The sequence below is a fragment of the Glossina fuscipes genome, unplaced genomic scaffold (assembly GCF_014805625.2).
Source record: "Glossina fuscipes isolate IAEA_lab_2018 unplaced genomic scaffold, Yale_Gfus_2 2, whole genome shotgun sequence".
In the NCBI taxonomy this organism is placed as follows: Eukaryota; Metazoa; Arthropoda; class Insecta; order Diptera; family Glossinidae; genus Glossina; species Glossina fuscipes.
Genome location: NW_023998416.1, coordinates 15083514 through 15098483, shown reverse-complemented (window position 1 = coordinate 15098483; position 14970 = coordinate 15083514). Strand labels below are relative to the sequence as shown.

The window sequence follows — 14970 nt, the reverse complement described above, 5'->3', positions numbered from 1 at the left end:
AACGATGATAATTTATACTAATGTAATTTTACAGATGCGAAGTGTGTTTCTTTGCCAGATGATAAATTAGAAGGCTTGTCGGTTGTCCGCCCGGACATAGAGTCCGTTTTAGTTCCTTTTCGGGACAATGTTACTGTCACGTGTACATCACCGGGACGAAATTTGAGAGGAACTGCCTCAGCTGGATTCCGTCAATGTGTTTATGATCCGAAACCCGGCTTGCCTGATTACTGGTTATCCGGCTCACAACCCTCATGTCCACGTATTGATTGCTATGCTCCAACGCCTACTCCTGGAGCAGAATACGGTCAATATGTTGATACACGCTATCAAAGCAACTTTTTCTTTGGATGTCAAAACACATTTAAACTAGCTGGTCAGACCTCACATCACGACAACGTAGTACGTTGCCAAGCTGACGGCATTTGGGATTTTGGAGATTTGCGTTGTGAGGGACCTGTGTGCGAAGATCCTGGGCGTCCCAGTGATGGCCGCCAAATAGCCCGCAGCTATGAACAGGCAGCTGAAATTTACTTTGGTTGTAATCGCCCCGGATACATTTTAATTAATCCAAGACCCATAACATGTATTAGGGAGCCGGAATGTAAAGTAATACGACCACTTGGCTTGACATCGGGAAAAATTCCTGATTCTGCTATTAATGCTACTTCAGAACGGCCAAACTATGAAGCTAGAAATATACGTATAAATTCAGCTACGGGTTGGTGTGGAAAGCAGGAGGCCTTTACATATGTCAGTGTGGATTTGGGTGAAATTTATCGCGTCAAAGCAATTCTTGTTAAAGGAGTTGTTACTAATGATATCGTTGGTCGTCCGACAGAAATCCGATTTTTTTACAAACAAGCCGAAAATGAAAATTATGTCGTTTATTTCCCCAATTTTAATTTAACTATGCGGGATCCTGGAAACTACGGTGAGCTAGCAATGATTACGTTGCCAAAATATGTTCAGGCCCGTTTTGTAATATTGGGTATTGTCAGTTATATGGATAATGCTTGTTTAAAATTCGAGTTGATGGGATGCGAGGAACCTAAGAAGGAACCTTTGCTGGGCTACGATTACGGCTATTCACCATGTGTGGATAATGAGCCTCCTATCTTTCAAAATTGTCCTCAACAACCAATCTTGGTGAAAAGAGATGAGAATGGCGCTATTCTCGCCGTGAACTTTACGGAACCCACCGCTGTTGACAATTCGGGATCAATTGCTCGTTTAGAAGTAAAACCACAAAATTTTAAAACTCCTTCCTATATATTCAGAGACACAGTTGTTAAGTATGTAGCTTTTGATTATGATGGAAATGTGGCAATTTGCGAAATTAATATAACGGTGCCTGACGTCACACCGCCACTATTGCAATGTCCTCAAAGTTACGTCATTGAACTGATAGATCGACAAGATAGTTACACTGCAAACTTCAACGATACCCGTAAACGAATTAAAACGTCAGACAATTCCGGGGAAGTACGTCTCACATTTTCCCCAGAACATGCCACTATCACTATAGGAACATTTGAAAATGTTACAGTTACTGCTACAGACAAATTTAACAATCGAGCCTACTGTAATTTCCAGGTATCAGTGCAAGCATCACCTTGTGTAGATTGGGAGTTGCAGCCTCCAGCAAATGGGGCAATAAATTGTTTGCCAGGCGATCGAGGCATTGAGTGCATCGCAACTTGTAAACCTGGTTTTCGATTTACTGATGGAGAGCCAATTAAAAATTTCTCTTGTGAAACTTCCAGATTATGGAAACCGACGTCCGTAGTGCCCGACTGCGTTTCGGAAAATACAGAACAAGCTGATTACCAGGTCACTGCAACTGTTACGTACCGAGCCAATGGTGCCGTTGCTCACTCTTGTCTAAGCCAATATCAGAATCTGCTGGCCCAACATTATACAGGCTTAAATCAACTGCTATCACAACGCTGCTCTGCCGTTAACGTAAACATGAATGTGACTTTCCTGAAATCGGTTCCTAGCCTTTTAGAAGAAAATGTTGTAAAAATGGATTTCATATTATCCATCTTGCCAGCAATTAGACAACCACAGTTATATGATTTATGCGGCTCAACTCTAAATTTGATTTTTGACTTGAGTGTTCCATATGCGAGTGCAGTTATTGATTCACTTTTAAATATATCTCATATAGGAAACCAATGCCCACCTCTACGTGCTTTAAGAAGTAATATTTCCAGAGGATTTACTTGCAGCATCGGGGAAGTTCTTAACATGGATACCAGCGACGTGCCGAGATGTCTTCACTGTCCAGCGGGAACTTACGTTGCTATTGGCCAAAACATTTGCACTTATTGCCCTAGAGGTTATTATCAAAATCGTGATCGTCAAGGAATTTGTCTACATTGTCCTGCCGGCACCTACACACGAGAAGAGGGGTCTAAGTCTTTAAACGACTGCGTGCCAGTTTGCGGTTATGGAACTTACTCTCCAACGGGTTTGGTGCCTTGCTTAGAATGTCCGCGCAATTCTTATACCGGCGAGCCACCAACTGGTGGTTTTAAAGATTGTCAAGCATGTCCTCAAAGTAGCTTCACTTACCAAACGGCTGCGTTTACTAAAGATTTATGCAGACAAAAATGTCCACCAGGAACATATTCATCAACGGGATTGGCCCCATGCTCTCCTTGCCCTGCTAATTTCTTCCAAAGCGTAACTGGCTCTCACACTTGCATCGAATGTCCAACCAATATGCGCACTGAAGGCCCGGGTTCTAAGGGACATGAAGAATGTAAGTTGATTGTGTGTGGGGATGGAGCTTGTCAACACGGTGGTTTGTGTGTTCCGATGGGTCACGGTATCCAATGCTTCTGCCCAGCCGGATTTTCGGGAAGACGCTGTGAAATTGATATAGATGAATGTTCTTCTCAACCTTGTTACAACGGTGGCTCCTGTAGCGATTTACCACAGGGCTACCGATGTGAGTGCCCTCCTGGTTATTCTGGTATTAACTGTCAAGACGAAGCAACTGATTGTGGTGAGAATATATGTCCGGCACGAGCCATGTGCAAGAATGAACCGGGATATAAAAATTATACTTGTCTTTGCCGCAGCGGCTACACTGGAGAAAATTGTGATGTTACTATAGATCCCTGTACAGCAAACGGAAATCCCTGCTCGAATGGTGCCAGCTGTAATGCCCTTCTGCAAGGACGCTACAAATGTGAATGCCTGCCTGGTTGGGAAGGAATTCATTGCGAAATTAACATTGATGATTGTGCTGAAAACCCATGTCTTCTTGATGCGAACTGTACTGATTTAATCAATGACTTCCAATGTAATTGTCCTTCTGGATTTACTGGTAAACGATGCGAAGAAAAGATAGATTTGTGCTTATCTGAACCTTGCAAACATGGTACATGTGTTGACAGACTATTTAGTCATGAATGTGTTTGCTATCCTGGCTGGACTGGCTTCGCTTGTGATGTGAACATTGATGATTGCGCGGACACCCCTTGCTTCAATGAAGGTATTTGTGTGGATTTAGTGAATGGATACTCTTGCACTTGTGAATCGGGTTATACTGGCAAAAATTGTCAGCATACAGTGGACGACTGCGAGTCTAATCCTTGCCAAAATGGTGCTACTTGTATCGATCAATTAGATGGATTTATCTGTAAATGTCGCCCAGGATTCGTGGGTTTGAGCTGCGAGGCAGAAATCGACGAATGTTTAAGTGATCCGTGCAATCCGGTAGGGACAGAACGTTGTCTAGACTTAGACAATAAATTCCAATGTGCTTGTCGTGATGGTTTCAATGGCGTTTTGTGTGAGACAGACATTGATGATTGTGCCAGTAACCCATGCTTAAACGGTGCCAAGTGTCGTGATCGTGTTGGAGGATTTGAGTGTATTTGTGAGCAAGGATGGAGTGGAATGCATTGTGAAACTCAAATTACCACTTGTAACGTGCTGTCTCCATGCCAAAACGATGCTAGCTGCATTGATTTATTCCAAGATTACTTCTGCGTTTGCCCTAGTGGAACTGATGGAAAGAACTGTGAAACCGCTCCTGAAAGATGTATAGGAAATCCTTGTATGTATGGTGGAAAATGTCAAGATTTTGGCTCCGGTTTAAATTGCACATGCCCAATAGATTATTCTGGCATAGGTTGTCAATACGAATTTGATGCCTGTGAGGCAAATATATGCCAAAACGGTGCTACATGCATAGATAATGGTGCGGGCTACACATGCTTATGCCCAAAAGGCTTCACAGGCAAAAATTGCCAAAAAGACATTGTTGATTGTAAAGACAACTCGTGTCCCCCAGGTGCAACTTGCGTAGATTTGACTAACACTTTTTATTGCCAATGCCCCTTCAATATGACTGGCGATGATTGTCGGAAAGTTATACAAGTAGACTATGATCTATATTTCAGCGATGCCTCTCGTTCAACTGCAGCGCAAGTCGTACCTTTTTATACAGGCGAATCTCCAAGCTTAACCATTGCGATGTGGGTCCAATTTGCGCAAAAGGATGATACGGGAATCTTCTTCAATCTGTATGGAGTGGAATCAGCCCACACAGCTAACAACCGGCATCTTTTACTTCAAGCTCACTCCAGCGGGGTGCAAGTTTCGCTGTTCGCAGACTTGCCTGATGCTTTCTTATCGTTTGGAGAGTACACATCAGTTAATGATGGTCAATGGCATCATGTAGCTATTGTTTGGGACGGCATTAGTGGTCAATTGCAGTTAATTACTGAAGGACTTATTGCTAGTAAGTTAGAATACGCTCAAGGACGTATTATGCCCAAATTTCTCTGGACTGTACTTGGACGACCACAACCCAGTACTTTTAAGCACGATCTTGCATACTCTGAAACCGGTTTCCAAGGCACAATAACCAAAGCTCAAGTATGGGCACGCGCGCTTGACGTAACGTCAGATATTCAAAAACAAGTTCGGGATTGCCGCTCAGAACCTGTACTATACAACGGTTTAGTTCTTAACTGGTCGGGGTATGAAATTACATCAGGTGGTGTCGAACGAACAGTGCCTTCTACATGCGGTCAGCGGAGATGTCCAAACGGTTATAGTGGCCCTAATTGTCAGCAGTTGGTCGTTGACAAAGAACCTCCAATAGTTGAACATTGCCCCGGTGATTTATGGGTTATTGCTAAGAATGGTTCAGCCGTAGTTACGTGGGACGAACCGCACTTTAGTGATAATATTGGTGTGACAAAGATTATAGAACGAAATGGCCACCGGTCGGGTGCCACGTTGCTCTGGGGATCATACGATATCACTTACTTGGCATCAGACGCAGCCGGTAATACCGCATCATGTAATTTCAAAGTGTCTTTACTTAGTGAGTATATAAGAGCATAAAAAACTAACTATGAGTAAAAATTATTACTACTCTTTTGTTACAGCCGAATTCTGCCCACCGTTGTCTGACCCGGTTGGGGGTATTCAAGTCTGCAAAGATTGGGGAGCCGGAGGTCAATTTAAAGTTTGTGAAATTGCGTGCAATCTTGGCTTAAGGTTTTCAGAAGAAGTTCCAGAATTTTATACGTGTGGAGCTGAGGGTTTTTGGCGCCCTACAAGCGACCCTTCCATGCCACTAATTTATCCGTCATGCTCGCGTAAGCTTAACTTTTGTCACAAACCACTAGCATGTTTTAATATAAACTGTATACAGCTTCCAAGCCTGCTCAGCGTGTCTTCCGAATAAGAATGTTATTCCCTTCAGATGTTTTGTGCAACAAAGCTGGGCAAGGAGTCTTAAGGCAGAAAGTTACGAATTCTGTTAATGCTCTAAACCGGGATTGGAACTTTTGCTCGAACACAGTGGAGGGTACTAGGGAATGCAAAGATATTAAAATTGATGTGAAATGCGATCATTATCGTGCTGCTCAACATAATAGGGTGCGTCGACAAGCTAAAGACGGTGGTGTTTACGTCTTGGAAGCAGAATTGCCGGTTCTAACGTAAGTCGTATTGAAAAGATTAGAGAAAATATTTAGTTATAATATTTCCAATTTTATGTAATGTTGGGAGATGTAAACCATTCTCTTCGGGTTTTTTTATGCAACAGCTAGGTCCTAATTTCCTTTTTATGTCAAATTTTTACTTGTACAGTTTGTAAGACGGGTTTAGTTTATTTAATTATCTTAATGTCTACTACATGTATAGTATATGTATGTTACTGGCATGTTATAACTTTTATATAAATGTATGTGTGCTGTTCCTAATTTATAGTGAAGAAGAAGAAACAGAGACACGTGGTCGTCATGGACGCCAACAGACTGGCGGTGATACCTACACGCTGGAAATTTCTTTCCCGGCAGTGAAGTATGTTTGTACACTTTTTTAACTCTTTAGAAAAAAAAAGCGTATTCAAAAATTTTTATTGCAAAAGCCTTGCTTTGGTGTTGGTTACGTAAATCATGCAACCGCTTTGTTTTTAACATCAATTGTCTTCATTTGTTCCTAAGCTGCTTATCAATTTTTTTAAATATTTTGCGTTTTGAAAGTAAAAAAATCGTGTTTTTCTGTTTGTGTAGTGATCCCGTTCTTCACACATCGTCTGGAGAACGATCTTCTGTAAAAGCCCTTTTGGAGAAACTTATTTTGGAAGATGACCAGTTCGCTGTTCAAGACATTTTACCCAATACCGTTCCAGACCCTGGTTCATTAGAATTAGGCTCAGAATATGCTTGCCCTGTGGGTCAAGTTGTTATGATACCCGATTGTGTACCATGTGCTATTGGTACCTATTACGATGGCTCAAATATGACCTGTGCGCCATGCGAACATGGCACTTATCAGTCTGAGGCTGGTCAGTTGCAGTGTAGTAAGTGCCCAATAATCGCTGGGCGGCCAGGAGTTACAGCCGGACCTGGTGCTCGCTCAGCCGCTGACTGTAAGGAACGCTGTCCTGCTGGAAAGTATTTCGATTCTGAAACGGGTTTGTGTAGACCTTGTGGTCACGGATTTTATCAGCCTAACGAAGGCTCATTCGGTTGTAAGTTGTGCGGCTTAGGTCAAACTACTCGTACAGCTGAAGCGACTTCACGTAAGGAGTGCAGAGATGAATGCGTTTCTGGATTGCAGTTAGGAATAGATGGACATTGCGAGCCATGTCCCCGTGGCACGTATCGATCACAAGGTGTGCAACCTTCATGTACTGCATGTCCTCTAGGTCGCACTACACCGAAAGTGGGAGCTAAATCAGTAGAAGAATGCACCTTGCCGGTTTGCTCTCCTGGCAGTTACTTAAACGGTACACTCAACATGTGCGTGGAATGTCCTAAAGGATATTATCAGTCAGAATCCCAACAGACAACATGTATTATATGCCCACCAAATCATAGCACTAAAAACACTGGAGCGACTGCGAAATCAGAATGTACAAATCCGTGTGAACAAATCCCAGAGGGTAGTGCACATTGTGATCCTAACGCTTATTGTATTCTTGTACAAGAGACGTCTGATTTTAAATGCGAATGCAAACCGGGTTTTAACGGTACCGGCATGGAATGTATTGACGTGTGCGAAGGTTTTTGTGAAAATGCTGGCACATGCGTTAAGGATTTAAAAGGAACACCATCTTGCCGTTGTGTGGGTTCGTTCACCGGTCCATATTGTGCTGAGCGATCTGAATTTGCTTACATAGCCGGTGGCATTGCAGGGGCTGTAATATTTATTATTGTTATCGTGCTTCTCATTTGGATGATCTGTGTACGCTCAACACGGCGGCGAGATCCCAAGAAAATGCTTACACCAGCTATCGACCAAACAGGCTCTCAAGTAAACTTTTACTATGGTGCTCATACGCCATACGCTGAATCTATTGCACCATCTCATCATAGCACATACGCTCATTATTATGACGACGAAGAAGATGGTTGGGAGATGCCAAACTTTTATAACGAGGCCTACATAAAGGATGGTTAGCAAACAGTTATCGCGCTTTTCAAAGAAAAGTTTGTTAAAGTTGTTCGTTATAATATTTTAGGTCTCCATGTTGGTGGTAAAATGAGCACTTTGGCAAGATCCAATGCTTCTCTATATGGCACAAAAGAAGATCTATATGATCGACTGAAACGACACGCCTACACAGGCAAGAAGGGTATGTAAAAATATTACGTCACAATCTATAAACGATTAATTAATGTTGTCGAGATATCTTTACAGAGAAGAGCGATAGTGATAGTGAAGTCCAATAAAATGTCCACAAATTATTATATAGAAAAATGTATAAATTGAGATCTTTGTGCAGCCTTTGTAATTAAAATGTTTTCGCTTTATTTATGTAAACTTTTACCCCAACAAGCTTTATATTGAATTGATGTAATTTTATGTGAGGGATTTATTTTTTTTGTTTTTTTTTTTTATTATTATTATGATTATTATTTACTTAGTTTTATGTTCTCCTTTTTTAATTATTTATTTAATTTTTTTTTAAATTTGCAATGCAAAATGAAATTTAATTCTCGACGGAATTACTCGGCTTAATGTAAAGCTTTTGAAAAGATGCTTTAGATATTTTAAATTCATATTCATGCACAGTCACATAATTATTTAACTCTTACGTCGAACAGCGAAGATATTTTGGGCACCTTTAACTATAAATATACGAAAACACGCAATTGGCCCCAGATAGATCTGACTTGTAAAGGATATTAAAACAACTAATATTTCTTATATATACATTTATATATGTGTATATATTTTATGAAAATTTTTAATTTAGTTTGTAATAATATTTTCATTACCCAGCCATTCTAATTAAATTCAAACGAAAAAAAAAGAAAATTATTATTTGATTCTCTGTAAGTGAAAGTCTTTCCACGCATAAAGCTAATAAAAATTCATGTGATTTCGTAAGAATATTAATTTCGCTACTTGTTTCCCTAATGTAAACATGTAAAGCGATCATAATTTGGAAAACGCGTTTTGTATCATATTTAATAACTAAAGATAAACGACTAAACTTTTAGATATGTATTACCGTGTGAGTGTGTTCTTGCAAATATATGCAATAGTATATAATTAATAAAGTACGTATAGATTATTAATTTAAAATATACTTTTTTGTATAAAAATACAAATATTATAAACGAAATAAAATTTTATTTAAACGTAAATGTACAAACAGTTTTTTTTTTAATAATATTAAAACCAAAAACCATATTTGTAATAGGTAGATTTATAGAGTCTGTTACAAATAGGTACAAGTGAGAAAATTATATTCGGTTGTGACCGAATCTTCTGTAGCCATCACCGATATCCTATAAAAGATAGAAAAAAGGAAAAATATAAATTTGCATACTCCATAACACTCGGTGGGCGTGGCTGGTTTTTCCTATTTTTCTAGTATAAGGTAATGGAAATTTATATCGTGCATCTGGTGTAGTTTATGTGCAACGAGCAAAAGACACCATAGTATCGCCCATAGAATATTTGCAAATTTTTGTACATTTACCTGCTTTAGGTGATGAATAATGAGGAAGGAATCAGCTTTTTATTCTTTTGAAAAACAGAATTATTCCCAATTTACGTGGCACAGATTTGTGCCAGATTTGAAGAGAACAACTTCATTTTTATGGCAAGGAGAAAGCAGACAACAGATAGGCAGAATTTGCAGTTGTAGCAAGGGTTTAACGTGGGTTCCTGCCTGAAAGGCTTAACCCCACAGTGGCCCAAGTCACTGTAAGCGTACTATGCCCCCTGGCGAGTTAGACAATCCCCACAGAGTAGGGGCCTAAACAGCACCAGAGTCCAGAACGGTTTATTGCGTATGGAACAATAAACCCCACTCTGGTCAGTGGTGAGGCCTAGCTGCACTCGACTGTTCCACTTTGGCTAGGAACTGCCAACCACAACCACCACGAGTACACCCCGAAGGGCCGGATCCAAGCAGTCAGGACTCACAAATTGATCAACGATATTCGTTCAAAAAGTGAAAAATTGCGCTCGCTTCCGCCATAAGGCTTCCACGGCGCCGTTGATCAATTACCACCATTACCCGCAGGCATCCGTGACATATGTTCAAAAGTAAATAGGCAAAAGGGGAAAAAGCCTTTCCGTCAAATCCCCTTTTAATTTTTGCAGACGGACAGGCGGACATCCTTAAATTGTATTTGTATTTGATGCTGATCAATATATTTGATGCTGCGCGTCCTTTGAAGTTTCCTTCTGGGCGTTGCAAATTTATGACGGACATAATCAAATTGATTTAGTATTTAATGCTGGCCAAGAATATAGATAGTTTGTGTCTCTGAAGTTTCCTTCTGGGCATTACAAATGTTTTGACAAAATGAATGTACCCCTCATTCTTCGGTGATGGGCATAAAAAAAAACTAGGCCGGTTTGTTAACTCGCTGTAATGACTACAGAATTTATAGCTGTCGGTAAAGTAGTCATCTTTATACTCTACAACACTCGCGGGACAAGAGTATGTTAACTTTGTAAAGATTTATACAACACCCAAGAACTTACCGTTGGTCAGTCTGGTACTCCTTTGTTCCATCTTCAAGTCGTAATTTATTGCGAATCTGTAGGTAAAGTTCTGCAGAAATATTTCCGAATCTATAAAGAAAACGGCCTTATTGATAATATGTAGATTAAGCTGATTCTTGCGCTTATCGAGAGAGTCAGAATAAATAAATTTTTCAAAAAAAATCTTGAAATGAAGATAGCGGCAAATAGGCAGCCATGTGTAAGTTACTTATCCCACTCGTGCTGCTCAGTTTATAAAGCTGTATATTATGCGTTATAATGTGTCCGACCGCTCACGTACCTATGTGCTACAATCTTATAATATTGTTATCATAACAATAAAAGTAATTATTGATGGCATAATCCCCTACTACATTGCTGGCTCACTCTCAAAACGTATTTCCATTTAAGATACGTGTTGCGTTTTTTATTCATACGCGACGTATGTTAAGTAAATATTTGACTTTTAAATATTTAATAATACAGATGACAATTGGCCCGTAAAGTGTGTGGCTCTACCGCATTGACCCTCTTTTTATTTTTCAATATGACCAAGCTCTCAAGGGAAAGAACAGAGATAGGAGCGATACAACCAATAAGTGTTATGCCTTTGCCGATAGCAAACTAGATGCAGCTACCTCCGAAACTCCCAGGAGAATGCCGAGTCTCTCAAAGTATGCAAATGAATGTTATTCATTAGGATCATCATTGTGACAGCTAAAAAATGAGTTGAATCAAGTTCGAAAAACCGGTAGGCAATTTACCGCGACCAATAAGTTATGACCTACAGCGGAATTTTCTTAACTTTGGTGGTCTTCATATACATGTAATTTTTTTTTGTTTTTTTTATTTCACAAATTGAAATTTTTATTTGAAACGTCTCAACAGAAAATGACAAAATCTCATTTACATTTCAAATAAATTTTATCTAGATTGTAATGATACACATACATACAGTACATAATAATATGTATAAAAATGGTAAGAAAACATTATTAATTATTAACTGGATAAAATATAATGTTGTTCTTGTCTTTTTCGTTTTCATCTGTTTTTTATTTTTTTATTTTTTTTTTATTTATTTATTTTTTTTTTTTGTAAATACTAAGCTATCTAAAAATGGTATTATTTGTACCCTTTAAAAAAAATCGGGTATACATTCATGCAATTCGTTCTAATTATATTAATTGTTCAGAAAAAAAGGAAAATAACTGGATGTGAATTTCGAGCTTGGAGCACTAGTTTCTTATAATTAATGTTATGAATTTATTTAATTTTATTAAACTCATTAACTTAGTTACTTACTACAATACTTAATGGCCTGAGAACAAGTTTAACAGACAAAGGCCCGATAATGATCTTCTAAATATTAATAACTTTTTTTTGTTTTCATTTATTTATTTATTTATTTGTTTTTTTTTTTTCTTTTTGTGTTTTTCTCGTTTATGCAAATTGCGTGTTTTATTAGGTAATTAAAGGATTCGTTATTATTATTAACTTCAAAAGAAGAGTTGGTACAAGATGTCTTAAAAAGCTCTTGCTACTTATATAAAGAAGAGGGTTTCCATTATTAACGAAGAATTACAAATAATTTATTTAATAATTAACGCGGAAAAGGTTATCAATTAAATGGAAATTCAATCCAACAGAGACATCAAGGGATTTTGTTGTTGTGACATTTGCTTACACCTTGGCTGAACTTACTTTGTCCTATGTCTCATTTGGCTTTCCAACACGTTTCCGTGAAGAAAATGTATTAATTTTAAAATCTTACCGTTTATTATAAAAAAGCGTAGCAAAAGTAAGTGCTATGTGTTCGAATGCAAGGAAATGTTTAATTTAATTAAAATGTAAATTAACTTGCTTGCTAGTAGATAACAATACATAGTAGTAGGGTAGTGCATATATATCATAGGTTACCGGAAAGTTCTGCCGGTTTTTATAATAAAACACAATTCTAGTTCCCGAATGTGGTTCGAAATGATTTGCTGAGCTGAATCAAGTCTTTCCGCAATGTCTGATGTTGTTAAAAATGGATTTTGCTTAAACATAACCCTAATAGAGTCATTGTCGATCAAAGATGGTTGCCCAGAACGTGATTTATCAGAATTTTTTCGAACATGTTCTATCAAAAACTCAGCGAACACTTTGAACAAATATCTGCACGCTTCTGTAGCATTACTTCCTTGTTGGAATTCCTATAAAATACAGTGGAGTAGCTGAACTTCCTCATAGATACGTGACTTAATGCTAACAGAAACCCTCTTTGGTTTAACTCATCTGTAAGGCCAGCCTGTATATATACATTCAGTGATAAAAAGAGATTGCGAAGTATGCGTTAAATGAATATGCGCGAACTTGTTGAGATTTCTCGTAATCAAAACGAACAGAACTTTTCGGTACCCTCAGTATATGTACATACATAAACATATAAATGTAACTTTACCGAAAATGAAAAATTTTGCAATAAATAAATTCTTTTAGTAATTTTTGATATTTCAATTTATTTTTATGCTCACTCTTCAAGTGACGGGTACATTTTCTTTTCTATCTATCTATAATATTCAGGAATGAACACCATTCTACGTCAAATACTCCCTAAATCGTAAAATTGATCTGCCCGCAAATACTTACATTCGATTATTTAAATATTTTAATATACTCCTTAGCTCAGGTCACAATAGACAATGCGAAATGTTAATATAAATACAGATCATCAAAATTGCTGCCAAGTAATAGAACCGATCTATCAACCGAATCATATGGCAGCAAAGAATATAGGTATACAATTCCTAAATGCAGGCATATGGTTCGACTGGAAAGTGCATCCAACCTTCTTGTTCACATTTATTTTCTTTTCTACAGTTACAACAGCAAGGTGCAAGGTCATTTACGAGAAGCCGCATAAATAAGGTGTAGAAGGAAAATGGAGTCTGTAAAACACAGATGGACAGCAGATGATTCGACAAAAATCGTGTACGTGCCTTGATCAGAAAGCAATGAAATTTTCAAATTTCGAGAACTCTGTTTCTTTGCGCCTTATAGTCGGTACGAGTTCGCATGAGCAGCCGGGGGATAACGGTGCCGTCTGCCAACTGGATTTTCCCGGGTCCAAATCTCAGTGCGGTAGACCATATTTTGTAGTGTAGAGTTACTTAGACTTGAATACACTTGTTGTTTTTAAGTCTAAAAATATATTCTAGAAACTGTTTACTTGAACTATTGACTTTAAAATTTGCTGTTGCTTCTGATCGATGTTCTTCTCTATAATTTCACATTTTAGCCGTTTGATCTTAAAGTGTTGCATGCGTTTTGTAGTCAAAAAAAAAAAAAATAAATAAATAAATAGTTGGAGTCATAAATAACCACTGATGCAGGCGGTTGAATCTATATTCGTGTCCGCCTACTGTAAGTTACCGCTTTTGTTTTCACTAAATAGACAAGAGTTTAGTTACTCTTCGAAAAAATGTTTTGTGTGATGTACGTTTCATGAAACTCTTGCTTATAACAATAGAGTGAAAAATGCATATTCGTTATGTGATGCTTTGGGAATTTGAACAAGACAATGACGCTGAGGTGACAATTGAAAAAATACGCTGCGCACACAGTGCAAATGTAATAAGCGATCGGAAAGTTAAATATTGGTTTGCCAAATTCCCTTCTGGGGATAAGAAGCAACAATCCAAAATAATTGATAAGAGATACATAGCAGGAAGTTTGAATACGTAACAATCGACCGGTTGTCGTAAACTGAAGATAAGAGAAACTTAAGAAGTTAGAAACAACAAAAGTTGTTTATGACCCGAACTAATATATCGATTTTATTTGTTACGTGCGTATCGCTGACATTAAGATTAAAGCATTTGATAATTTGCAAGCAGTTGTGTATTTCAAAATGTTCGGCAACGAGCTCATCAAAGAAGAAGAAAGAATATCAAAAATTTTTAATGCCCTCCACAATCTATTCCAGAGACGTAAAATTGTGTGGGTGTTTTCCTACTTTTGTCAGCCGCGACTAAAATGAAAACGAAACAGACTGTAAGAGAGGCTGAAAGATATCTTCCTTTAGTCTTGCTGCTGCATTCGACAACTCCGTGTCAAAAAAATATACTACTGAAATACTAGACTCATTGAATAGTATGATTTTCTACCGTTACTTTCTTAGCGAAACGTTCAACATTACTTGATGCGGTTATTGCAATATTTGACATCGGAGAAGTTGAGATGGAAAATTAGAAATTTAGGGAATATGCCTGACTGACTAACTGTAATAGATACGGACTATCTTGACTATTTTTTCGCAAATGTCTTAAACTGCTTTAAAATTTCTATATTGAACGTAGCACACACACACGTTATATTTATAAAAAATCTTTGATAATCGTACTCGTTAAATTAAAGCGACCCCTCAAGGGCATTAAGAGTGTTGCTATTGCAAAAATTGCAAAATGCGAAAGCAGAATGTTCTGGAAGTTATGT

General features: G+C 38.2%; 1 protein-coding gene across 1 annotated transcript in view; it reads left to right on the top strand.

Moving 5' to 3' along the window:
- Positions 1–8304, top strand: part of LOC119632788 — a 30118-nt gene extending 21814 nt beyond the window's left edge. The window contains exons 7-13 of the mRNA XM_038025881.1: positions 35–5353; positions 5418–5630; positions 5687–5975; positions 6247–6339; positions 6552–7939; positions 8006–8119; positions 8185–8304. Of these exons, the coding sequence (XP_037881809.1) occupies positions 35–5353; positions 5418–5630; positions 5687–5975; positions 6247–6339; positions 6552–7939; positions 8006–8119; positions 8185–8216 (7448 nt within the window). The 3' untranslated portion in view covers positions 8217–8304. The remainder of the gene's footprint in view (positions 1–34; positions 5354–5417; positions 5631–5686; positions 5976–6246; positions 6340–6551; positions 7940–8005; positions 8120–8184) is intronic.
- Positions 8305–14970: the final 6666 nt, after the last annotated feature.